The sequence below is a fragment of the Octopus bimaculoides genome, chromosome 12 (genome assembly GCF_001194135.2).
Source record: "Octopus bimaculoides isolate UCB-OBI-ISO-001 chromosome 12, ASM119413v2, whole genome shotgun sequence".
In the NCBI taxonomy this organism is placed as follows: domain Eukaryota; kingdom Metazoa; phylum Mollusca; class Cephalopoda; order Octopoda; family Octopodidae; genus Octopus; species Octopus bimaculoides.
The window spans coordinates 37,915,253-37,940,216 of NC_068992.1; the positions used below are offsets into that span (position 1 = coordinate 37,915,253).

The following is a 24,964-nucleotide window of genomic DNA, read 5'->3' on the forward strand; positions in this document are numbered from 1 at the left end:
AAAATTTCATGTGTCACCCACACAAGAGCCAGTCCAGGGGCACCGGCAACGATCTCGATCGAAAATCCCACAAAGGCCAGCCAGGCAGCACTGGCAACGGCAACGCCCAAAATGGTGCATTTCATGTGTCACCCGCACATGAGCCAGTCCAGGGGCACTGGCAACGATCTCGCTCGAAAGATGTCTTAAATTCCTCTGTTATTGCCTGGAGGACTATGATGAACAAGAGGGGGCTGAGGGCTGATCCTTGGTGAACCCCTACTTGTACTCTGAATTCATTGCTGTACTCATTGACAACCCTCACCTTACTGACTGCATCCCTCTACATGGCTTGTACAGCTCTCACCAACCACTCATTTATCCCTAGTTTCTGCACTGACCACCAGATAAGGGATCAGGGGACCCTGTCAAAGGCTTTCTCCTTGACAACAAAAGCTAAGTACAGAGGTTTATCTTTGGCTAGGTACTTCTCCTGTAGCTGCCTTACCAGAAATATAGGATCAGTAGGGCTTCTCCCTGGCACAAAGCCAAATTGCATCTCATCTTGACTAACTCTCTGCCTAATTAGTTGGTCTCTGACCCTCTTCGTGACTTTTATCACCTGATCCAACAATTTGATACCTCTGTAATTATTTCTATCTAAGTAGTACCATAGATAGAGGAGTGATATGTGTCAGGAAGAGAATTGGAGAAAATGCTTGACTGGACAGAAAGCGAGGAGGGGATCAGGGTCCCTGCATGTACAAGCATAACCTAGGTGGTTTTAGCGTGTAATTTTTTTTTATACCACAATGGACAGGTTTTCTTGAGCACAGCAAATTGCCAATTATTTCAGATTTTTCTCACCTCCTCCATAAGGCTCAGTATCTTGAGATCAGCATTCACTACTTTATTCAATGTCTTCCTGGATTTCCCTTTTCCACAAATTCCAGCCACTTTAAGCAATTGTTGTCAACAATATGCAAGGTCAAACTAGTGCAGTCTTCTCTCTTGCACACTACATCTGATTCCTCTTATGCCTAACTTTCCTCTGAATACATGAGCACTTTGTTATACAGGTACACTGAAGTTGCACATCCAATGGAGCATACTAGTTTCATTCCTTTCTAGTCTTTGCATGTCCTAAACACTCAGGGCTCACAGCTCACTACCATTACTGTTCATATACAAGTGCCATACAATCTGCATTTCACTTAGAGAGAGACCTTTTGTTGTCAACAGAGGCAATAGCTCTCTGAACTTTCTCCATCCCGTACTAGTAACTACACTTTTAGAATAGCAAATTAGGTTACCCAGGTATTTTAGGTATCATTAGTCTTTATGGCACCTGTGCATCCTCCCACACAAACACTGCTTTCTCCACTAACCTTCCTGTGATTCCACAGCACTTCTTGTGTGTCCATAGCTTGCACTGAGTACACCATATGAAATTCCTGCCTACACCTTTCCTACAGATGGAATGAAGCCATTTACTTGAAGCTTGTAGAACCCAGTCTGTTTTCCTGCTTACTAGCACTTTGGTCTTTGCTAAATTAACTTTAAGGTCCTTTAATTTCAGGTTTTGCTTCCACATCTGAAATTTCTTTTCTAATTCTCTTACAGATTCCACTATGGGTACAAGAGCATCAGCACATAGTAGTTCTTAGGGGCAGCAAGTCTTAAATTCCTCTGTGGTGGCCTAATGGAAAATAATGAATAGTAAGGGACTAAGAACTGAGCCCTGGTGAACACCTAACAGTACACTAAATTCATCACACTACTCATGGCTAACTTTCACCATACTGACAGTGTTCCTGTACATGGTTTGTATGGCTTTCACAAACTGTTTGTCTACCCTTGGCTTCCTTAGAGACCACTATATCATATATAGGAACTCTGTTGATGGCTTTTGCCAGATCAATGAATGCTAAGTACAATGGTTTACTCTAAGCAAATTACTTCTCATGTAGTTGTCTCAGAAGATAGCATCAGGAGTACTTCTCCCCAACACCAAACCAAACCAAACTGCATCTCATCTAGTCTAATTCTCCTAATTGGGCTATAACTCTCTCTGTAACTTTCATGACCTGATTCAGCAATTTGTTACCTCTGTAATTACTTCTGTCTAATCTAAGGCACCCCTATTTACCCTTGTAGCAGTTGACAATACTGGCACACCAGTCATTGGAGATGACACTTTGCTTGAATAACCTGATTAATCATCATTATCATCATCATCATCGTTTAATGTCTGCCTTCCATGCTAGCCTGAGTTGGACGATTTGACTGAGGACTGGTGGAGCCCGAAGGCTACACCAGGCTCCAATCTGATTTGGCAGAGTTTCTACAGCTGGATGCCCTTCCTAACGCCAACCACTCCGAGAGTGTAGTGGGTGCTTTTACGTGCCACCAGTACGAAGGCCAGTCAGCTGATACTGGCAAAACTACTCCTCCAGATATTTTAAATCTCTGTAGTAGTTTCTAATGGAGTAGGGGTTTTCTCTGTCTCCATATCCTCAATGACCTTATCTATCATACTACTGTCAACTAGGAAAGTTAGTTCCCTTTGTTAGGTCCATATTGGGAAGACTCCCTTTTATCCATGCATTCTTCACATTTAATAACCTTTCAGAATAGCACTTCTACAACTCTTTTCAGAATGACTAAATGCAAGCATACCATTATCCACCCATACACTTTTATCATCCACAACATCTCGATTCTAGCAATCCGAAAATATTGCATATCTGATCCTCATGTTGTAAGACATAGGCAAGCCTCTTCCTTTCTGCTTCTGTCCTTGCTAAATTGACCTGTCACCTAGATTCCCCTCAAGCGACTTGATATAGCTCTTTGCTGCCTCTGTTGTTCTAGTCTTTCCAACCCTGACTTTGCACTTTTATAGTCCTGTCTATCTCATTGTTCTATCACTATTTTGCCCCTGATCTTGTTGAAATTTTGTATTTGTTACAGATTTGATGTGTAGCCTTCTGTAGGTTGTCTCCTACATGCTTCCAGCTGTCCTCTCTGTTAAACATCACTATTTCTTAACAGATGTTTTAATTAGAACATTTCTAAATTCTGCTTGCTTAATGTATCTTTAAGCTTCCATACTTTATTTTTACAATCTGGTTTGCATCTCTAGTCCATCTAGTCCTAAGTCTGAAGTCACTCACCATTAACCTATGTTGAGTTGTGAAGGACTTCACATTTACAAGTATCTGTTTATTCTAGTTTCTGGGGAGAATGGAGTCAATCTGGCTTGTGTGCCCTGTTTCCTGAAGTTAGTGTTGCACATCAACAAGTCACTTGCAACACAGAACTCAAGCAACCTTGTTCCCTCCTCATTTCTATCACCAAAACTGTAACTGACATGCATGCCATGAAATCCATTGGAGTGCTGTCAACATGCCTGGTGACATCATCAGCCATGATAATAAGGTCATTGTCTCTCATCGTCAAGATATCTGCAAAAGGGACTCATAGAAATGATCCTGTTCATCTGCCAGTCCAGAGTGTGGAGTATAAGTAGAGAGAAATGCCACTGTTAGTTTAATAATCCTACCACACATACCCTGACTATTTTGATCACCTTATCTACCCATTTCTCTGCCAAAAGTATACCTACACTACCCACCCTACTGCTACTCCCCATCCAGAAGAATTTCTATCTACTTTCTTTGCCCACAAGCAGTCTAGCTGAGGTTTCTTCCCACTGAACTTCTTGCACATAGCACATGTCTACATGCCTCCACTCTAGCAGTTCAACAATCTACTTTTCATTGATTGTGGTGGCTCTAAGTTTGTGAAGGTGAGAAGAGTGAGAGAATACTAGGGGAACTATATAAAATATTTAGTGGTTATACTAGAAACAAAAAGTAAAATGCCTTACGTTTCATCACTAGGTTTGGCCATGTGTGAGCATGCAGAGCTTGTATTATTCTGCTTATTCCATATGACTCTTGGAAGTCTGGAAGAGAATAAAGTATTATTAATGCAATACAAATGATGTGGAAATGTAAACAATACATATTTTTACATATCAGCTCATGGAAAAGCTAATCATTTTACATATTCCTGATCTCTCTCCTCAGCCAAGTAACCTCGTACTTCCTCTACAGCAAGACACCAATTTCTGTCTCTCTGTCTCACTCTAGCCTTTCATCATTCGACACAAGATCACCTCCTCCAATGCCCCCTCCACTCTTGAAAGTTTTTTTTTTTGTCTTACAAGTACTTGGTAACCCTGTCAGTGAAGGTACCACTTAAAAGCACCCAGTCCACACTGTAAAGTGGTTGGTGTTTGGAAAGGCATCCAGCTGTAAAAGCTCTACCAAAACTAACCTTGCCTATGCTCGTGCCATGTCCACTCTGCTGAGTGGTTGGTGTTAGGAAGGGCTTTCAGCAGTAAAAAATCTAGCCAAAACAGTCACAGAAGTCTGATACAGACTTCTGCCTGGCTGGCTCTTGTGAAACCATCCCACCCATGCTAGCATTGAAGGTGGACATTAAATGATGGTGATGATGATGAAAGGTCCATTGATCAGTTTCTGAATGTAAGTAGATGAGATCATTTTTACAATGGAGAGGAATCTAGTACATAACAGTAATTTTCTGTGGAAAGCCAGGTGTCTATTTTCTGACAAATTAAACTGAACAATGATTAAGATCTTGCCTGAAAACTTGCTAGAAGTAACAGCTAAGTCTCCCTCAAATCACACACAACCATTTAAAAAAGCAAATGAAGCTTCAGAAAATGTAGTTCTATAGACTCCTATAAAGATGGGATGGTCATGACTGGAATCTTTTCATGATAGGTCAATTGCTGCATGATGATGAAGCCATAGCCTATATACTGGTTGCCAGATACTGTATATCAGGGTAGCTCTTAAAATTAAAAATTACTAACTTATTATGAAATAATATATGTAAAAAAATTATAAATCTGAATTAAGAACCTTTAGTCAGGTTAGTGAAAGAGTTTTGTAAAATATCAATACTAACAGGTCAGAATTAGCTGAGCATATATTTGATTGGAGAAAACGATGAGATCATTACAGTTTAATTACCTGGCACTAAGGCTGATGAAAAGTTTAGCTATTCAATAAAATTTAGTTTAATTTATGTATAAAGCTCTAATATAAACAATACTGTATTATATAGACCAAAGAATGCTAATATTGCAAAAGAGAATATTAAAGGATATTAAGCTGCAATATGAAGACAGTAAATAGCAGTGGTCTTTCACTTTATAGAAGAAAGTAGAAGTACATATTCTTGCATATGTGCTTCATCATCATTCTTGTCATCATCTAATGTCCACTTTCCATGATGGCATGGATTGTATGGTTTGACAGGATCCAGCAAGTTGCAAGGCTACATTGAATACTGTCAGCTTTGGCATGTTTCTAAGGCTGGACAGCTTTCCTAATGCCAAGTACTTTACAGTGTATGGAGTGCATTTTTCATACCATGAGCTCTAGTGACATTGCCAAGTAACTTGCAAAGCAAAGAAAGAAAATAAAAGGGAAAAGGAAAAAGCCTCTCCAACTAAATGGGGGTGGGTGGGTAGTATTTGAGATGGGGAGGAGGGCAATGGGTCTATGCCAGGTGTTAGGAGGCTAGAGTGTGACGGAAGAACAAGCCTAGGTATCTTGCAATTGAGATCAGGCTTGCCAAATGTATTTTGATGAAAGTACTAGATTTAGCAAAAAAACAAAAAGTACCAAATTTTGCTCAAAAAGTACCAAAATTTTAATTTATAATATTTTGCCTATAAATCAACTGAAATGCATAATATGTATTATTTATAATATACAGGGCTTTATTTTAAAGTGACCTACACATATTTAATGTACTTACTTTATAATTAGAAGGTTGCATCATCAATAGAGTGAGGTTCATCTTTGTACCAATGTCCTTGTCCTTCTTTTATTTTAGCACAAAGCTCTGCATCAGGTGTATAAGTTGTGCAGTTTACATCATGAAGAAGACTTTTTGAATGCAGTAGAGCATTGATTGTTTGGGCATGCAGTTTAGACCTATTCTTGAATTTAATGTTATTTAGGACTGAAAATATTCTCTCAGCTGCAGCTGAAGAATGTGGTAATGGTAGGAGCTGAAACATAAAGCATGATAAGACTGCATAACAAGCTTCATCTCCAGATTTTTCCTAAGAAATTTTATCCCTATAATCTTCTGGTTTGGTAGCTTCAGTTATGTCATTGTTATTTTGAAGTTATCTCCTTTCTTTACTCAGAGCTTGAATCTGACTCTCCTGAACAATATTTAGAAATTTGCATGCCAGAGGAACAATTGAACTTGGACTATTGTAATCACGAATACTAACTAGGTCTAGTGCCTCTAGAAGCTTCTGATTACGGAAAAAATCATGTGCAAAGAAGCACTGAAAAAATTCTTTTACAAGGCGCAAATAAGAACTTAATGTTTTCACATGAAACTGTTTCAATTCAGTTGTACTAATAGACGAAGCTTTTATGCAAATGCTTTCAACTTTTGCTCCTCTGTAAATTTCAGTTATGGGAAGCTAAACAGATGGATCACTGATGTTAATTTCATGTAGTTCTTTATTTTTCATAATTTCTTTTATAATAAAATTGCCAAGTATTCATTTAACAGTACATGCGATAAATTTGTACAATTTGTGCATTCTATAGCTTTCTGATTGGAAATCTAAGTTCAATTTAATAATATCTGGTAAAATATATGCTAAAAATGCATAATGTATCTCTGTGATTGGATTTGTTAATGAGTTCAGCACTTGTTATCTTCAATAAAATAACACTAGAGCAAGCCACTGTTCTAGTATTCTTTTGAAAACTTGTTCTAAAGATAGCCACCTTGTACAATTTACATGTAATAATTTATGAGGATCTGCTTGAGTAAATGCCTGAAATTCTTCATAATCCTGCAGTTTCTTTGGGCTTTTAACAAGATCTAAACATGAAGGTAATTCTGAACATGCCTTTGATGCACAGATATGCATAGAGTGACAGACACAACCCTGAGAGAGGGAACTTTGTTCTTCAGTAATGCCTGTACACCTCCCTTCTGTCCCATCATTGCACTAGCAAATCCTATCAAATTTTCAAAAGGAATATCATGCAAGGTGAAGAATCTTTCAATAGAGGAAAAAATTTCATTATCAGAGTAATCCTTGGCTTACAAAAGAATTAAATAACTATCAATAATTTTTTTTGAGTGCTACAATCATAAAATCTAGCTAACGGAACAAGCTGTTTTTTTGTACTTACATCAGTAGTTTCAACAATTAATGAAAACTTGCACTCTTTTAACTGTTTAATGAGGTTTTTAAAGTAATAAGGACCTAAAACATTTTTATGTATTTGAGCATCTTTGGTTCTTTCACATTTTATATCTTTAACTATTTTGGAATCAGGACATACATTATGAATTGGCAAATGATCCATAAGCCTCACTGGTAAGATGTGTTCTACAATGAAGGAACAAAGCTTAAGTTCCACAGTTGCTATGTTTGTAATATGAACAGAAGTTGTATGCTGCAGCAAGTCAGTCAGCTTTCCGCTTTTAATTTCTGAATTAACATTTTTAATATGTTTATCTGTTTTTCTGTGCCTCTCCAGATGAGTTACACTGCCTTGAATTTCATGACAAAATTTACAGTATACTCTCTTGATATTTGTTTTAATTGATGAAAATCAAGAATCCAATAAAAGTTTGTTCAATAATTTATGATTATATTGTTTAATTCTTTTCTTGGTGGAGTTAAACCTAAGTCAATTTCATCACTGCTTTTATCTTTTGTATTCTTGCTCATCATGAGGGTTATTAATCGCTCATAATTGATAAAGTTTAACAAGATAGTAAGGAAACACTTGTCACTTACGTATAAAACATGCTACTGACTGGCATTAGAGGCAGCAAGCCAGCGATACTAGATGGCATGTACGATACATGTATTGAACACATTCTATACCAACTAGCTACCAATTAGCTATAAACTGTCTTGTTATAAAGTGTCACAAAATATATTTTGATACAAAATAGTTAGTCCAATAGTAATGTAATGTATTTATCGTTATATTGTTCACTTAAATACGCTGTAAACTTATTTTTTACATAAAGCAAAAAAATTTGAAAAGGTACCAAATTATTGTAGTGTAGTACCAAAAGTATTACTGCACACCAAAAGTACCAAATTTGGTACAATAGTACCAGGTTTGGCAAGCCTGATTGAGATACAAGGCTATCCCATATTATATAAGGGTGGGTGGGAGTAGCTGGAAAGCTGAAAAGAAGACAGAAGTGGTGATGAAATGCTGGAGCATCTCAAAATACAAGGTAGGTGTAGAACAGGGTCCAGAAATGGATTGTAAGTAGAGACATAAATTCATTTAATTTATTCAAACATGGAGAAATATGTTAAATAAAATGATGATAATCTTAGAGGTGATTATTGAAGTCCGATGGGTATGAAGAAGCTAAGTATAAATTTCAGATCATTAGAACTTTAGAAGATATACATGAATCTGCCAAAATTATGGTCTGTATTACTAGTACTACTAGTAAAGATATTAAAGTGAAATTAAGTGGCTATTAAATCTCTGTCTTCAGACAGTATTATTTCAAACTATAGAAATAATACAAAACATACTAAGCTCTTCTCTACCCAGTCAATTCCTGTATACCAGTAGATTCTGATAACAGTCAAAGCAGAATTGGACAAGACAAATTTGGTCAGAGTATAATAGTTTCTCTGCATTTAATGTTGGTAGTGTGCTCCCCAGCATTGTAGTAGCTATTTCTGTGTGAATGTGTTTCTTATGATTGTCTGGGTTAAATGAAAGATAGGTAGTGCTTTTAGGATATTGTAGCAATAGTGCTGTGGTGCTGTATGTGACTAGATGTTTGAGGTGTGAAAGGGATTTTTGGAGTTTGAAATTTTCTATGACAATAAACTGCACATCTCACATGTCTTGATGGTCTTTCATTTTTAGTATTTTTGATACTTTGTGTAGGTGGTCTGTGAGTAGGGTTTGTGCATGTGTATGATGCATAGTAAACTGCTTTGTTGTCATTGTTGTTGTTCTTTTTTGTCAACCAAATATTGTTCCTGTGATTGCTGAGAGTATGTTTATGCATTGCTTTGGTTTCTTCATTATATCTTTTATTTGCTAGGTCTGGGGGAAGGGGTAGTCTCTGTAGAGAGTGCTGAAATTGATGTTATTAACATCGACATCATCACTGGGGTGAGCTGAATAAGATTCACATGATTGATCCTTCATCTTACGTGATATGTAACAGTCCCTTTCTTTTATATCCTTCCACAGGTTGGTATCAATAAATTACGTAGCGGAGGTTTAATCAATGTGTTCACACGATGTACTTTGTGAGACTACCAAAACACTCTCTTGACTACTACCGACCTCTACTCTTTATAAGAGTTTGGCTAGTCCATTCTCCAATCTGCCAAGGGTGTCAATGACTCTCGCCACAACACTTTCAATGAAATCTATATCTTTCCAGGGACTATAACCATTTTCAAGTGCTCAAAGTAAGGCATTACTAATCAGCCTTATTCACACTTCTCCAACAGTATCTAACTAAATGAACTTTTTTTCTCTAATAGTCTCTGATACTTTTAGAAGCTTCTTGAACAATCTTTATCTGGTGGGGGTGTTCTTTTCAGAACACATTCAAAAAAGAATGAAGCATACATTTAGGGGTATAAGGAATTTTGGCACAGCAGTATTGGCTTTGCCTATTTGATGTCATTGATTCAATGCTGAACTTAATAAAACTTGACATCAGATGTTTTGTCTCCTTGTAAAATGGAAACTTTACCTAAGAACTTTAAACAGGGAAGATTGAACAAACAATCATTCAAAAGCAGCCCATTATTAATTACAATATGAACTTAGTATTCAATGTCCAATGATAAAGAAATTAAGAGATGGGCTACATAAAATACAGAAAGGGAGAGATGCACAATATGAACATTTATAAGTTCAATATGAACCACACCAAAAACTTGATTATGTGTATGTGTGCATATTTTTTCTTAATGTCATATGGAGAGAGGACATGTCTGTAGCAATCAGGGTCATTTAGTACATTTTATTCTCTCTTTATGAGTGTGAGCATATTTCTCCTTATGTGAATGATGAAAGGGAAATTCAACTAGGTTCAATTAATAAATTGTGATCTCTGTCTTTTGCTCTGTATATATTTCTCTGTGTTAGTGTGTGTGTGTTGGCCTCCAGTGCCAAAAAGTACAGTCACCAAAAAAGCCACTGCCAAAGTAGGTTCAGTGTCTAGTCAGTTGTATCAAACCATCAGCATGCAAATGTCCTATTGTCCCCTTTTGTACATTTATAGGTACCAACCGAGTATAGTTTCAAAACTACTGGTTAGTGTCCAGGTGGAAGAGCCATAAAGTAACATATTGTACTGGAGAAGTTCCTTTCCCAATTTCTCTGAGAATTTAGATTTCCATATTACACTGGGGGTGTTGTTTAATATTTTGATGTATTGGGTAGTTATGATAATGTAGTAGTGTGCAACCAAATAGGCTTAAGGGCAGTTAATATCTGATAAAGATTCAGTTTGGATCAGGAGTGTTTAAAGTATCTGTGTTTTGGCCAGAGACCCATGTGGGGGATAAAACAAAACTGATGTAGAGTACAGAGAGGAGACAATTGCAAAAGATTCACTTTCTGCAGCATCAGTATGAAATGAGTTGTGAACATTGAAGTTACCAAAGATGGAAAGGGTTCAATTGAATTATATGTCCTCAAAACAAGAGATACAGTTGAGAGTTGGAGGTGGATGAGGATTTTAGATAGTGGTGGAAGGTGTATTTTGAAGAGTGAAGAAAGGAGACTGTGAACCAGAGTAACTGGAAGTGTTTGTGGCTAATATTCAGGTTAGAGTAGTGACTGGTGGGGCAGGTGGAATTTATAAATGCACAAACACCATCTGTCTGAGTAATGTTTGAGAATAGAATGTACCCTGATAACATATTGATAGAATTTGAGATTCATGTTTCACAATGAAATAGGATGTGGGGTTTTCATGTTAGTAAAAGGTGATGCATGGAGTTAAGATTGAACTGAAATCTACATATATTAGATAAGAGCAGGGAGAATTAACCAGTGATTTTAGTTCTGGTTTTTGGAGAAGTATAATGGGTGACAGTACATTGACAGGTCACAAAAACCCTTGCCAGAAGCCTGGTATAAATGCTTATAATGGAACCAACTCTGTTAAAGGCACTTATGGGGCAGGTGGTAGAGTTAAACCAAGAGGTGTGATGTATCTATCACTTATAAAAAAGGAATGATTAGAGGCATCCTCTAAATCATTTTATAATGGGACTTCATTAGAGACGATCAAGAGACCAAAGGCCAAGCAGCATTCAGATAGCAATTCATTAATAGAGTGTACTGAGGACAACACTAGAAGGAGAAAACAGGAATGAACGAGAAGGCTAGCTGTATTTGGAAGGTGTTATTTTAATTTTGTTGTGGTGTCAGATTTGTATATGATTTAGAGTCAGTGTAGTTCAGCAGCAGTACCTGGATTCAGTGTGATGCCATTTGTGTATAAAACTAATTGATCTGTGGGAGTTTGAGAAGGAGAAATGAAGGTATTAAGAGTAGGTACAAACAGATGAAATAGAACTGAAGCTCAGTGTGCCTGGTGTGATTAACAGTGCAAACAGTCAAACACATACTGAACTAGTTCAAATGTTAATGGTAGCATTTAATGGTGATGTTGACTGCTTTTTACTCTGTTTATGTCAAGCCATGTATATATGAACAATTAAAAGAGTGAGTGGTTAATCTACATTCAAATAACAGAACTGTCACTCATAAACAACTTATCAATGAAGGTGAAGGGATAAGATATCTAGAAATTAATGAAGATCTGTAAGCTACTAAATGAGCACTATGTATTTGAAAGAAAGAGCTGAGTTAAGTTGCATTAAGTGACTATATTTGAAGAATTGGTTGGTACATGTAAGAGAGGAAAATATAGTGAAATAATAAAGATGGATGAAATACAAAAGATGACAGGAGGTTATGAACTGAGAGTTATAGAAAACTGATGTTAAGTAGAATTGCTCATTCAACATCAGTAGAGAAAAGAAATTGATAAGAAGCCTCCATGATTTAATCTTTTTAGTGAAACTGATCATCCCTCCACTCAGCTGTTCACACTAATCAGTTGTGGATTGGATGAGGTACTTCCAGTGTTAGGTGATTGGCCCAATCCATCAGCACCAAGATGGAATTTGAACTTGAAAAGAGCCAAAACAGATATTACAGGGCATCTCATCTGATGTCCTAACAAGTCTGCCAATCTACCACCTTAAACTGCTACCTTATCAATCCCAAAAGGATGAAAAATGAAGTTGACCACAGTCATATTTGACATTAGAGCAGAGAGAGCCAGAACAAGTACTGTAAAGCATTCTGTCTGATGCTCAAATAAATGTTAGTTCATCACCAAGACATTCTCTTCAACATATAAAGGGAACCTGTGCAACCTATAGTTGTTTATGAATGACAATCTTGTTGTCTGAACTCTACTCAACAAATACACACATATGCATGTGACATTTGCTACATAGAAACAAAAATGACAAAATCACACTATACTTTTCATTTCTCAGATATACCTATATGAGCTGACAACACAAACAAAAGAAAAAGTAGCCAGAGGATTGGTGAGGAAGACAATGATAATTTAATTTGTGTAAAATAAAAGATAACTGTTTGTAGAAAAAAGATTTATTAAAAAAGATTTGACTTAAACGGTATAAACTAATCTTTTCACATAGCTGTTCAAAAATAAATAAATAAATAAATAATTTGATGTCAATCCTTTGGAAAAGTGAAAGTAATCAGTATACTAAAAATGAAGTTTTAAGACAATTTATTGAAGTAAAAACAAACCTTCTTCTTCATTTAAGTCAGGTTTCAATTCCACTAGTTCCATTGCATTCTCTACACACCATTTTAAAACTGTCATTCGAGGGACAGCTGAAAATAATAATAATAATAATAATAATTTCTTTATTGACCACATTAAGAAAAACATTATGGACAGTACAGGACAAAACAAAGGTGTGTGTGTATATGTGTTGTTGTTGTGAGGATTTTGCATGTAAACAAGTTTTAAAATGGCAAAAAAAAAATTAACAATGTACAAAGGAGAGTCAAAAATTATACGCACTCTTGTTTTTCAATGTATTTACACAAAAGCAGTGGATAAACAAGTACATAATTTTTCTATATAGTTTCCTTCCTTTTTGATGCACTTGGTCCAGTGGTCCACAAGCTTGTGTATTCCCTCCAAGAGGGTTTTCGGTTGGTTGTGCAACCATTTATGCACTGCTTCCTTTACATTTTCATCCGTAGTAAATTGACGACCTCATAAACCATCTTTGAATGATCCAAGGATATGATAGGCGGAAGGAGCAAGATCCAAGCTGTAGGAAGGGTGTTCCAACACCTCAAAACCCAATTGGTTAATGGCTTAACTGGTCTAGGCAGCCGCATAGGGGTATGCATAATCATGCAACAACAAAACTTTCTTCGACAACAGGTTTGGGCATTTGGTGTGAATTGCTGGCTTCAGTTTGTTGCCAGCAAAGCACTGTATTTTGCACTGTTGATTGTACACCCCTTTTCCAGGTAATCTTCCAGTATAGGCCCTTTTGAGTCCCCAAAAAAGATTAGCGTCACCTTTCCTGCAGAAGACTGAGTCTTGAATTTCTTTGTCGCTGGCAAGCCAGGATGTTTTCATTCCTTACTCTGTCTTTTGGATTCTGCCTCATAATGATGGACCTACATTTCATCTCCTGTGACTATTCTGCTCAAAAATTCCTTGCCCTCATTGTTGTTGCGATTGAGTAAGTGTTGGCAGACCTCAAGACATTTGCATTTGTGCTCTGAAGTAAGCTCTCTTGGCGCCCATCTTGCATAGACTTTATGGAAGCCGAGCTCATCATGGATGATTTGATAGGCAGAACTATGACTAATCTGCAGAGAATGAGCTACCTCATCAATGATAATTTTCCGGTTTGCCATTACCATCTGTCAAGCTTGCTGAACCTTTTTGTCAGTGGTGGAAGTTGACGAGTGTCCTGCTCCCTCTTCGTGTGTCATGCTTGTCCGGCCACTTTTAAACTTCTTGATCCACTCATACACACTTCTACGTGGTAGTACACTGTCCTTGTACTGTGCTAAAAGCCTCCAATGAATTTCAGCACCTGACACACCTTCTGACCAGAGAAATCGGATCACTGCTCTTTGTCCTTCTTTGGTGAACATTACTAGTGGCATGGCTTTACTTACATTATAAAGCCATAAAGAAAAATGGCATAATCAAGCTCAAACCAACTATAAGCACTTATGCGCAGAAGGCAGTGTGACAATAATAAAGATATGTTATAGCAAAAGTGCAGATAATTTTTGACTTCCCCTCATATAATCCTCAATAGGGAGGAGACTTTGAGGGCAGCTCATGGAAAAACCCTATAAAACCATAGGTGCCCAGACTTCTGGGGCAGGTGATTGTTCTCATTTCTTTTTCTCCAATTACAGATGGATGCTCAGGACAGGCCTATTCACTTCTACCTCGCCATTCTCATCCACCTTTCAGCAAACTGGCTAGAAGGCAACACTTCCCTCTCTACCCTTATTTTCCTCTTCAAGTGAAACTTGAAGAAGTTGATCAGGGATTGACCAAAAAGAAAAGTGTTTGTCTTCAGTCCCCTTAGTCTTGTCCACCATGGCAACAGGCATATAAAGACAGCCTGCCCTTCCCGGTTAAACGAAGGAAGTGGGACAATCTTCACAATGGATTCAGCTGACAGCCAGATATGTCCCACACATGATAGCAGGTGTTCGACATAAACCCACAGGTCAGCAATGCTCAGGCACTGGACAAGTGCATGCAAGATGGTTTTGCTATCCTGCACACATCTTGGACATGCTTGACTGACAGCATTTCTGTGCTTGTATAATTTATCTTGAACAGGCAACACTCCCTGGTAGCACTGCTAGGCCAGAGATTTTTAGAAGTTATTCATTGTTCCTGGGCCAAATATTCCCTGGAAAAGAGTGGCAAACTGATCTTTGGCAGCCAAGGGTCTCCCCAACAATGTCATCATACTTTCTTTCCACTAATCCTCTATAGAAAGCTAAAGTGGATGTTTTCACCTATCACAATGTCCAAGTGGCTGAGGGCTGGGAGCACTTGAAGACATTCCACTTTCCAAATGCCTTCTCTCAGTCTCTTTTTGACCCAGGACTGCAGCTCCATTATTGAGACCAGCTGGGGAAATATGTCTGGTGAATGGCGACCACACTTGTTCACCATCAAAGAAGCACTGAAGATGTAGCCTTAGCGCATATTTGTGCATCATCAACCATGGCATTCCCAGTCCACCATGCAGTGGGTGTTGACAGCAGATAGACTGCCTGACCACCAGGATGCGTCTTTTCCACAATGATGGTCAAGTGGTAGTAGATGACAGACGTGATGTACGTACATGTTAGCCATCTCTGCCCGACCTTTCAGAGGTAGCTTCCTCTCGGCCCATTTCTGGGTGAGAGTAGTCACTCTGCTCATTACCTCATCCCAGTTTTTGTCCATCTGGAGGTCTGGACCAAACTAGACCCAAAGCAATTTAACCAGTCTGTCTATCCAGTGCTCAACGACACAGATGGACAGGAGGGGCTTGCTTCTCCAGGTGCTGAGGCGTAAACCCACTGACTTTTCCTGGTTAATGTTTGCTCCTGGTCCACCTCATAGTCCCTGAGAGTGGTGCCAATCATTTTGATGTGTTTATTTTCTGACACCACTATGTTGATGTCATCAGCATATGCCAACACACATCTCTCACATCCTAGGTCATGCAGGATGCCCCTCAATGTCTCCATCTTATGTAGTAGTGGCTCGAGAGTCAGTATATACAAGAGGGACAAGAGGGGGAAAAGGGGGAAGCCTTGGCAAACTGAGCACATGATGTTGAATGGTTCTGAGACATGACCATTCACTCAGACCATTGAACAGATGTCGCTGTGCATTGAAGTGATCCAGCTCTGAATACAGGCCCAAAACTGGTTGCCTCGACGACTACCACTAAGTATAGATGGTTGACCCCATCAAAAGCTTTAGACTGATCTAAATTGATCAGGACCCCACCTGTGCCAGGTTTTTTTAGCCACTTTCACTATGATGTATTGCATGAGGTGGATCTTTATGGGATGTGCAGGTCTGTGTCTCCCCTCCCAGATCACCGACAAGTGCCAACCTTGTAGCTAATACCTTGGCCAAAATTTGGAATTTTGCATTCAGCAGAGTTATGGGCCTAACGTTATCTATACAGTACCCCTTGTTCAGATTTTTTCTCAGCAATGCCACTGCTCCTCAGCTCACAAAAGTTGGAATTCTCCTATTCTGTTGCCAGTTGCAGTAAATGTTCGCTAAGAAATCACCGAACAAGTCTGGCATGTAAGCGTAAAGCTCGTAGGGAAGACCATCCAAACCAGGCAATTTACCCCTCATGCAGCTAACCATTGCTTCTCATATTTCAAAGGCTGTTATTGACCTTTTGCAGCACTCCGCCTCTGATGCTGAGAGCCATGGCAGTCTGCCATGGTGGGAAGTGAAGTCCATCCTGTGATCTGGCTCACCACTATTCCTGAATATTTGAGTGAAGTGCTGCTGAAAAGCCTCCCACATCTACTTTAGTTGTTGTGAGCCAGTAAGGATTGGACCATAGATTTACTGTCATGCCGTGCCTTGGCTATTCAGGCCCATTGAATGGAGTTTATCCCTTCATGTCTAAGAGCATACACCTTAGCTCTGACAATGAAATCTTTGTGTTTCGTGTTGAAGAATTGGTTGCATGTCAATCTTGCTGTGAGCACATTGGTTGTGATGTGTTTTTTAAAAGCCTCATCATACTTTCTCATTATCCTTGCCTCTACTGTTTCTTTCTACTGCTAGTCCTTTGCTAAACCTTATTGATTCTATTCTCATCATCCTTTCCAAGGTGGACCACCATTTATTGTTGATGATTGTCCCCATCAACATCCACTTATCTAGTCCACTAATCTGGTCTCTGAAATCTTTGTGTGCCAGCAATGATGTGTTCAGCTCCAGTAACCGGGCTCCTGTCTATGAAGCTTATCTAAGTTAACTGTACAGATCATCAATTTGTGGTCTGTGTCTACTTTGAATTATGGACAACCTATGCTATCCTTATCAGTTGCTCTTCAGAATACTCTATCTAAATACAATCTGGATAACCTGGTGTAGTTTGACCAGGTCCACACTGGCATATCAGGGAAATCCAATCAATACCTGACAGACAGTTGGAATCATCTGAGCAGGTTTGTGAGGCTTTTGCACCCGCTTCTTCTGTCTGCTAAAGCCACGCAGTCCCACTGTACATCTAAGACATCATTCCAATCTCCCACTAACACTAAAGAGCAGGACATCCCCAGAAAAGTTTACAAACACCTGAAGAAATCTGGTTGCCCTGCCCCTGTTGGGGTATAGATGGTAACTGGCCTGAAAGTGTGTCCTTCACTGACAGTCATATCCAGCACTACCAACTTACCTTCCGGATCCAGGAAAATTGTCCATATTGCAAGATCCACATCTTTACAAACTATCACAGCGACTCTACCTCCTGCTCCTGGACAACTTGCAGATATGTACACCACATAGTTACTGAAAATGGATTAGATGTCCTGTGAGTCACAAATTCTGGTTTTACTAATAGCCACTACATCGGCATTCAGTGCCCTGAGGTCGTTGAACAGATGACCTCACTTCCAGTGTGACCCCAGGCCATGTGCTTATTTTGTGCCCAACCATGTTGGAAAAAGAAAAGGAAAGAAAAAGAAAACTTACTTGGTTTTGTTTGGAGGGGCAGTTTGTCCATTCCTCCTGTTGGATTGGAGTGTTTCCACCAGTAAATCACCAAGTACTCTCTTGGTGATGTTCCATTGAAAATCCCTGATTTCCAGTGGAAATTTGGTTTTTAGGCATGTATGTGTTTTGTGTCGTTTGAACGATTTGTATGTGTGTAGGTAGTGAGATTGTGGGTGCAACAAAATTTGTCTTTGCTATATTGGTGTGTGTTTTTATGTAATTCATAAAATCTTTGTTTTTTTTGTGCTTATTGCCATGTAGTTTGTATTGCTAGTTTCTTTACTTTGTATTTGCTGCTGTTGCTGTTGTTGTTGTAGAATGGGTTGTGCTTGTGATGTTGCTGGTTGAAGTACTATTTCAGGTGTTTGTGGTAGTGGTGGTGATGTGTCTGTTTTGGGTGTATTTAGCTTTGTAGCTTTAATTTTTTTCCTCTCCATTGTGTGTGAGGATGAGGATTCTTCTTTGTTTGTGGAATTGTCTTTCTTCTTGTCTTTTTGTCATCTTTTGGTTTTAGTTTTCTACTCCTTGTCCCAATCAAACTCTTCACATGTGATGTCTGCCTGCTTGGTATCTGGAAGTGGAATATTTTCTGGAGCTGAGAAGTGTCTGGAGGAATTTGGTATTGTTATAGTAGGTATTGGTGCTGCCTTGGTTGATGTTGTTGATGGTGATGGTGTTGTTGTTGTTGTTGTTTGAATTTGGTGGCTGTTGCTGGTGTTGGGAGGAAAGGTGTCTTTTCTTTTTCTTGCAATTTAGGGCAGAAAGCTTTTAGGTGAGTGGTTGAAAGGCATATGTAACACTTTGCTTTCCTTCCATCCACTCTGACTGGAATGATAATGCCTCCAGGAAGATGAATCTGGTCTGGGATGGCATCCACATTCTTTTGACTGGTCTGTATGAGGACCTCCACTGTCATCCCTGACCAGTACTCCATTTTGGACTGATAGAGTTTGCCTCAATACCTATTGTGACCAACGGAATTAGCCAAAGAAGGGTTATTTCTGGTGGCACCAGCTGTATAATTATCTTTGCCAATCTCTGGCCGCAGTAAAAGAGATCTGACAACAGCTTCTCGCTTTTGAGGGGTTTGAGAAAGTGAGATTTAGCTTCCTCCTCAGTATGGGATCTCACCTCCACTATCCTGTAGCCCCTTCCTCTTAGAATGTATTCTTTTAGGTTCCAAATAGAAACTAAAGCTTTTTGGATTTGAGCCTCAGTGGCTCTTTCCACACTCCTTGATTTTAATCCAATTGTACAGTATATCACTGTGTGACATATCATATTTTGGATAATGTTAATGGGTATGTTTAGCGTGACAGCCAGCCCATCTCACTTGACTAGCTGTCGGGAATTTCTGACTTCCTCTTTCAGAGAATTTTATTATCTGAAGAGAGGACTTAGTGGCACCAGCAAAAGAAAGTCTAGTGCTATTCCAAGCCATTGCACCAGCTTGCTACTCAGTTCCCTTGTTGTTATTGTTGTTGTTTTGTTCATGTATTGACACCGTCTGTTGATTCACACACGAAAGAGCCTTCATTGTTTATATTTTCATAGGTATCATCTCACTCTCCCTCTGTCTGTTATGCTTGCAAAATAATGTTGTTTTTTGAAAGATCCTTTCAGATTTTTCTCGAAAAAATTGGCTCTGTTGTCATTTTTTTGCCTGTAATTGACAGAAACAAACTTGTCATCTGTTTTTCAAGATAGGGCACCATAGTGCATTGCGCTCACACCCTCTCGTATTGTCATTTGGTGATGCTCCTCACTCTCACATATGAGCATCACTGCATTCAGTGTAGTTTCCTCCATTTAGATGGGGAAAATGCAAAGAATTTTTAACAGAAAATTAATTCAATTGACCAGACCCACCAAACTGGGGGACAAAACAGGAAAAGAGACTCACCAATCAACAGCAATCAACTTGTTGCCCATGATGGTATCAATTTCAAGGTTGTAAATACATGTATTATGTGCTCTTCCTTACAAAATCCTCAGAACAAAGTCAAGCATAGCTTGCCAAACTGGCGGCAGCAGTGGCGACGGCAGCAGTGGCGATGACAGCAGCAACAACAACAACAACAACATTATTTAATAATAATGGTTTCAAATTTTGCCACAAGGGCAGCAATTTTGGGGGAGGGGATGAGCTGATTACTTTAACCCTAATGTTTCACTGGTACTTAATTTATCGACCCTGAAAGGATGACAAGCAAAGTCGACTTCGGCGGAATTTGAACTCAGACTGTAGTGACAGACTAAATACTACTAAGCATTGGCGTGCAAGACTGGTACTTTGTTTTATTGATTTAAAAAGGATGAAGAAAAAGTTGACATCACGCAAAATGAAATACTGTTAGATATTTTGTTTGCTGATTTACCACTACTAGCATTCAGCATCCTTAATGATTTCTAACATTAGCACAAGGCTATACATTTTTAGTGTAAACAATCAAATCAATTCCACTACTTCACTGGTACTTATTTTATTGATCCTGTAATGCAGAAAGGCAAAGTCAACCTGGTAGGTTAACTCTCAAAACATAAAAGGATGTAACTAAATACTGGCATTCTGCTGATTTTGTTGTATCAAAACAAACATTACAAAATGCCAATATAAAATTAATGCAAAAACAGAAATGGGGGTCTCAAAGGAAAATACAGCCAGTTTTTTTTAGAAGGATACAGTTGAGTGAATCTCCCAGTTAATTTTGAAACAAAGTTAAGTGAGATTTGATCTCAAAAAATGTTTAATGTTGATCTACATAAGTTCTAGTTTACTACTTTCTTGGTTAACTCCATTGCCCAAATGATAATGATTCATTTTGAATAGAAATAAAGCCTGTTTGTAAGGGCTGGGAGCATGATTAATTGAGTCACTTCCCACCAGTATTTATGTGCCAGCTCCTGATCCATTGCCTTCATTTCCAACAAGTCAATACGATAGAAACATCTGTAAACAACCCTCTTCGAATTCACTTTTAGTCCAGTATGGTTTCCATAAAGCTAGATCTATCAGAGATTTGCTTTTCTACATCATGTAAGAGAGGTCCCAGTATTGTGATTCTTTGTTTTAGTTAAGTCTTCTACTGCATTTTGCACGACAGTCGTTCAGAAACATTACCTATTTATGGTTCTATCCATGTCTCATCTGCTGACTCTTTCTGTTAGATTGCTCTATTGCAGTATACTCTTTCTATCAACTTTGGTAAATTCCGAAGTTCTTTTATGACTTTTGTAAATTAATAAATTTTGTGTCATCACTTCTAACTAAACACATTCCTCAGCAAATTATGCCACCTTTTCCTTCTTTTTAACCATCCATACAACCAAGATATCTCATAATAGACTTCCACCAATAGTTTTCAGAATCACCAACTCAGGAATTACTACATGTATCATGGAAACTGTTTTGTACCATACCTTTCACATTTCTGAATAACAGAGCTTAACTCTTCTCAAACATGCAACAAATGCTAGATGCTAATCCTTGATGAACTTTCATAGTATCCACTGATTTGTAATATTGCAAAAACTGCATCCTAATTCATCACTTGTTAAGGTTATCTACAGATATTCTATGGAAATTATAGCTAGCACTGACTTTTGTTACGGCATTTCGTATCCAAGACGTCAGATGTAAACAAATGAGATTGAAGATGAAAAATGGGTAATGAGTGTATATGCACCCATCTAACCTATTAATCATCCACGACTACATTGCTTAAATAACCACTAAATACAGTGGTGTAACGTTATTGAATATACCAATTTTACATATTAAACACATTCCTGGAAGCTGGTACATAAATATTAATGACTTGTAGGGACATGGTATTTCATTATGCAACCATTATACACTATGAAGTATATTAAACATTTTTTAAAGTCAATACCGTGTTTAGTATGTAAAATTGGTTTATCCAATAATACATAAAATTGGTTTATCCAATAATACATAAAATTGGTTTATCTAATAATACAATGTGTTCTTGGATGATTAATGGGTTAGATGGGAGCTGATGAAGGAGCAAAAACTCACGAAATATGGCATAGACCAACTCTTATGACATGTCTGTCATCAAACACTCATTGAAACCTTCTTTTCAGATGTTGAATAATATCCCCCTTCTCATGTCCCTTTCCAAGTTTTCAGAGTTGGTACAGTCAATGTAGGCATATTGAAAGGTAGGTCTGGTAAGATTGTTGAGATGCTTGAACAGAGGCATGTTGATTCATGTTGCATTCAGGAGGTAAGGTGGAGGGGAGCTTCAGTCAGGTTCCTCACAGGAAAGACACATACGTATAAACTCTTCTGGGAAGGTAACAGTTATGGGGTAGGTGGTGTGGGCATCTTGCAAAGAAATGGATTGATAAGGTCATAGAAGTAGCCAGAGTGTGTAATAGAGTACTTAAGCTAAGGTTAGTTTTGCTGAATAGTACAATGACAATTATCACTGCTTATGCCCCACACACAGGTCTACCAAATGAACAAAAGGACTGTTTTTATGATATCCTTCTGCAGGCTACCTCAAAGACAAATGACAATGAATTCATCTTCATGTCTGGTGATTTCAATGGACATGTCGAGCAGCAGCCAGATATCTTCCATAGTGTATGTGGGGGCCATGAAATTGGTTCTCGAAAGGAAGAGGGAACAAGGGTACTGGAGTTCTGTGATGTGAAGAACATATCGATTTGCAACACCAACTTCAGAAAGCTAGACATCCACTTGACAGCCTATCAATTGGGTGACCACGCTAGCTAGATTGATTACATTCTGACCAATCAGCAACATAGCTGCTCTTAAATGCAAAGACCTTCCTTGGTGAAGAATGTGCTCCTCACCATAGACTAGTCATTAGTGACTTTAGACTTCAGGCCAGAACACCAAGAAGAACGCCAAGAAGAATGCCAACAGACAATTCCCACATGGCCTCAGGCTCAACACGGAGGCCTACATCAAGCACCTGAAGGAGGTTGTACTGCCCTGGGTCAAGAGGGTGGCTTCTGGAACACCCTATGTCCTGCAATAGGACTCAGCACCATGCCACCCAATTGTGCTGTCATCTGTTGGCCAACTGTCTGTCGACAAATTGTCCGTCTACCAAGAAGACCGATCTGGAAGCTTAAGGATCCTCAATATAGTCAGAGATTCAGAAACACCCTATTTGAGAAATTTGACAAGGAGGAGGAACTACAGGCTTGTAACATAGAGGATAATTGGGAATTCCTATGGGGCAGCTTGCTGAGTGCTACAGACCAAGTTTGTGGCTAATGCAAAGTCCCATCCAGACTGAGGGTGATATGGTGGTGGAATGATGCTGTAGACAAGGCCATTAGAGCAAAGAAACTGGCCTGGAAGGACTAGAAGTGTGGGGGTAGCTGGGAACTGTATCAGATAGCCAGAAAGGAAGCTAGAAGGCAGGTATATTTAGTCAGGGAAGTAGCAGAAAAGATGTTTGCCAATGTTCTGCAATATGAGGACCAGAGACTTGAAGTGTTTCAGATTGAAAGATAGTGTGTGTGAGAGAAAATTGTGATGTCATAGGAGAGAAATGTGTCCACATGGATGATGGTTCACTTGCATTTAAAGATTTCACAAAGAAAGAGGCTTGGAAATGCCATTATGAAAGGCTGTTAAACCGAGGGACTATCTTCATATCCTTAATTGCTTTATGTGTGAAGCTACTGTCAATTCAGATAGCTATCTGAATTGACAGTAGCTTTATACATAAAGCAATTAAGGATATGAAGATAGGGAAAGCCTCTGGCCTATCAGGAACAACCACTGGGATGCTTAAAATATCTGGTGGAGTAGGATATAGCCTAGTCACCCGTATAGTTAATCAGGTTGTCCATGAGGGAGTCATACCCAATGATTGGTGTAGCAGCATTATAGTCAACTACTACAAAGGAGATGCCTTAGACAGAAATAATTACAGAGGCATCAAGTTGCTGGACCAGGTGATGAAAGTTACAGAAAGGGTCATAGCTCAATCAATTAGGGAGAGAGTTAGTGTAGATGAGATGCAGGTTGAATCTGTGCAAGGCAGGAGCACAACTGATACTATATACCTGGTTAGGCAACTACAGGAGAAATACCTAGTCAAAATTAAACCTCTGTACCTAGCTTTTGTCGACATGGAGAAAGCCTTTGCTTGTTCCCTTATCTGGTGGTCAAAGCAGAAGCTAGGGACAGATGAGTGGTTAGTGAGAGCAGTACAAGCCATGTACAGGGATGCTGTCAGCAAGGTGAAGATTAACAATGAAATCAGGATACAAGTAGGGGTTCGGCCCTCTCTTGTTCATCATAGTCCTCCAGGCAATAACAGAGGAATTTAAAACAGGCTGCCCCTGGGAGCTTCTTTATGCTGATCATATTGCTTTTATAGCTGAATCACTACTGGGACTGGAGAAGAAATTTTGAGTGTGGAAGCAAGGTCTAGAATCGAAGGGCCTTAGAGTTAATCTAGCAAAAACTAAAGTCTAAGTAAGTAGGAAAGTAGATAATTCACAAATCTCTTCAGGTACATGGCCCTGCTCAATCTGTAGAAAAGGTGTAGGTAGAAACTCCATAAAATATACCTGGTGTAAGCTATGGACATATAAGGAGGTGTAGCAATATCAGAGGAAGGTCAACAGGGAAACTAGTGCACAGGTACAATTAACACTAAAAACGTACAGAAAATAGACTCCATCAAATGCCAGTGAGGAAAGCGAGAGGTAGTTGATAGCTACTGTTATCTAGGTTACCAAGTCAGCAGCGGATGCACCAAGAGCATAGCTACAAGAATAAAAATAGGTTGGGCAAAGTTCAGAGAGCTCCTACCTCTGTTGGTAACAAAGGGCCTCTCCTTCAGAGGGAAAGGCAGATTGTATGATGCCTGTGTGCAAACAGCAATGCTGCATGGCAGTGAAACATGGGTTGTAACCACCAAAGACATGTGTAAGCTTGAAAGAAATGAAGCAAGTATGCTTCACTGGATGTGCAATGTCAGTGTGCATGTACAACAGAATGTAAGTA

At 38.8% G+C, this 24,964-nt stretch overlaps 1 protein-coding gene across 8 annotated transcripts in view; it reads right to left on the reverse strand.

Moving 5' to 3' along the window:
• The window catches only part of LOC106879092 (alpha- and gamma-adaptin-binding protein p34-like), a 163,932-nt gene that overhangs the window by 102,110 nt on the left and 36,858 nt on the right, over positions 1-24,964 (reverse strand). For 7 of the 8 annotated variants that reach the window (XR_008265306.1, XR_008265305.1, XR_008265307.1 and 4 more), the window contains exons 4-5: positions 12,942-13,028; positions 3,872-3,949 (exon numbers count right to left, since the gene is read on the reverse strand). Coding sequence is in view for 4 of the 8 variants with exons in the window: in XM_052972138.1 (XP_052828098.1) it covers positions 3,872-3,949; positions 12,942-13,028 (165 nt within the window). In the remaining 4 variants the exon portion in view is untranslated. The remainder of the gene's footprint in view (positions 1-3,871; positions 3,950-12,941; positions 13,029-24,964) is intronic. The other variant, XM_052972139.1, reaches the window with a different exon arrangement.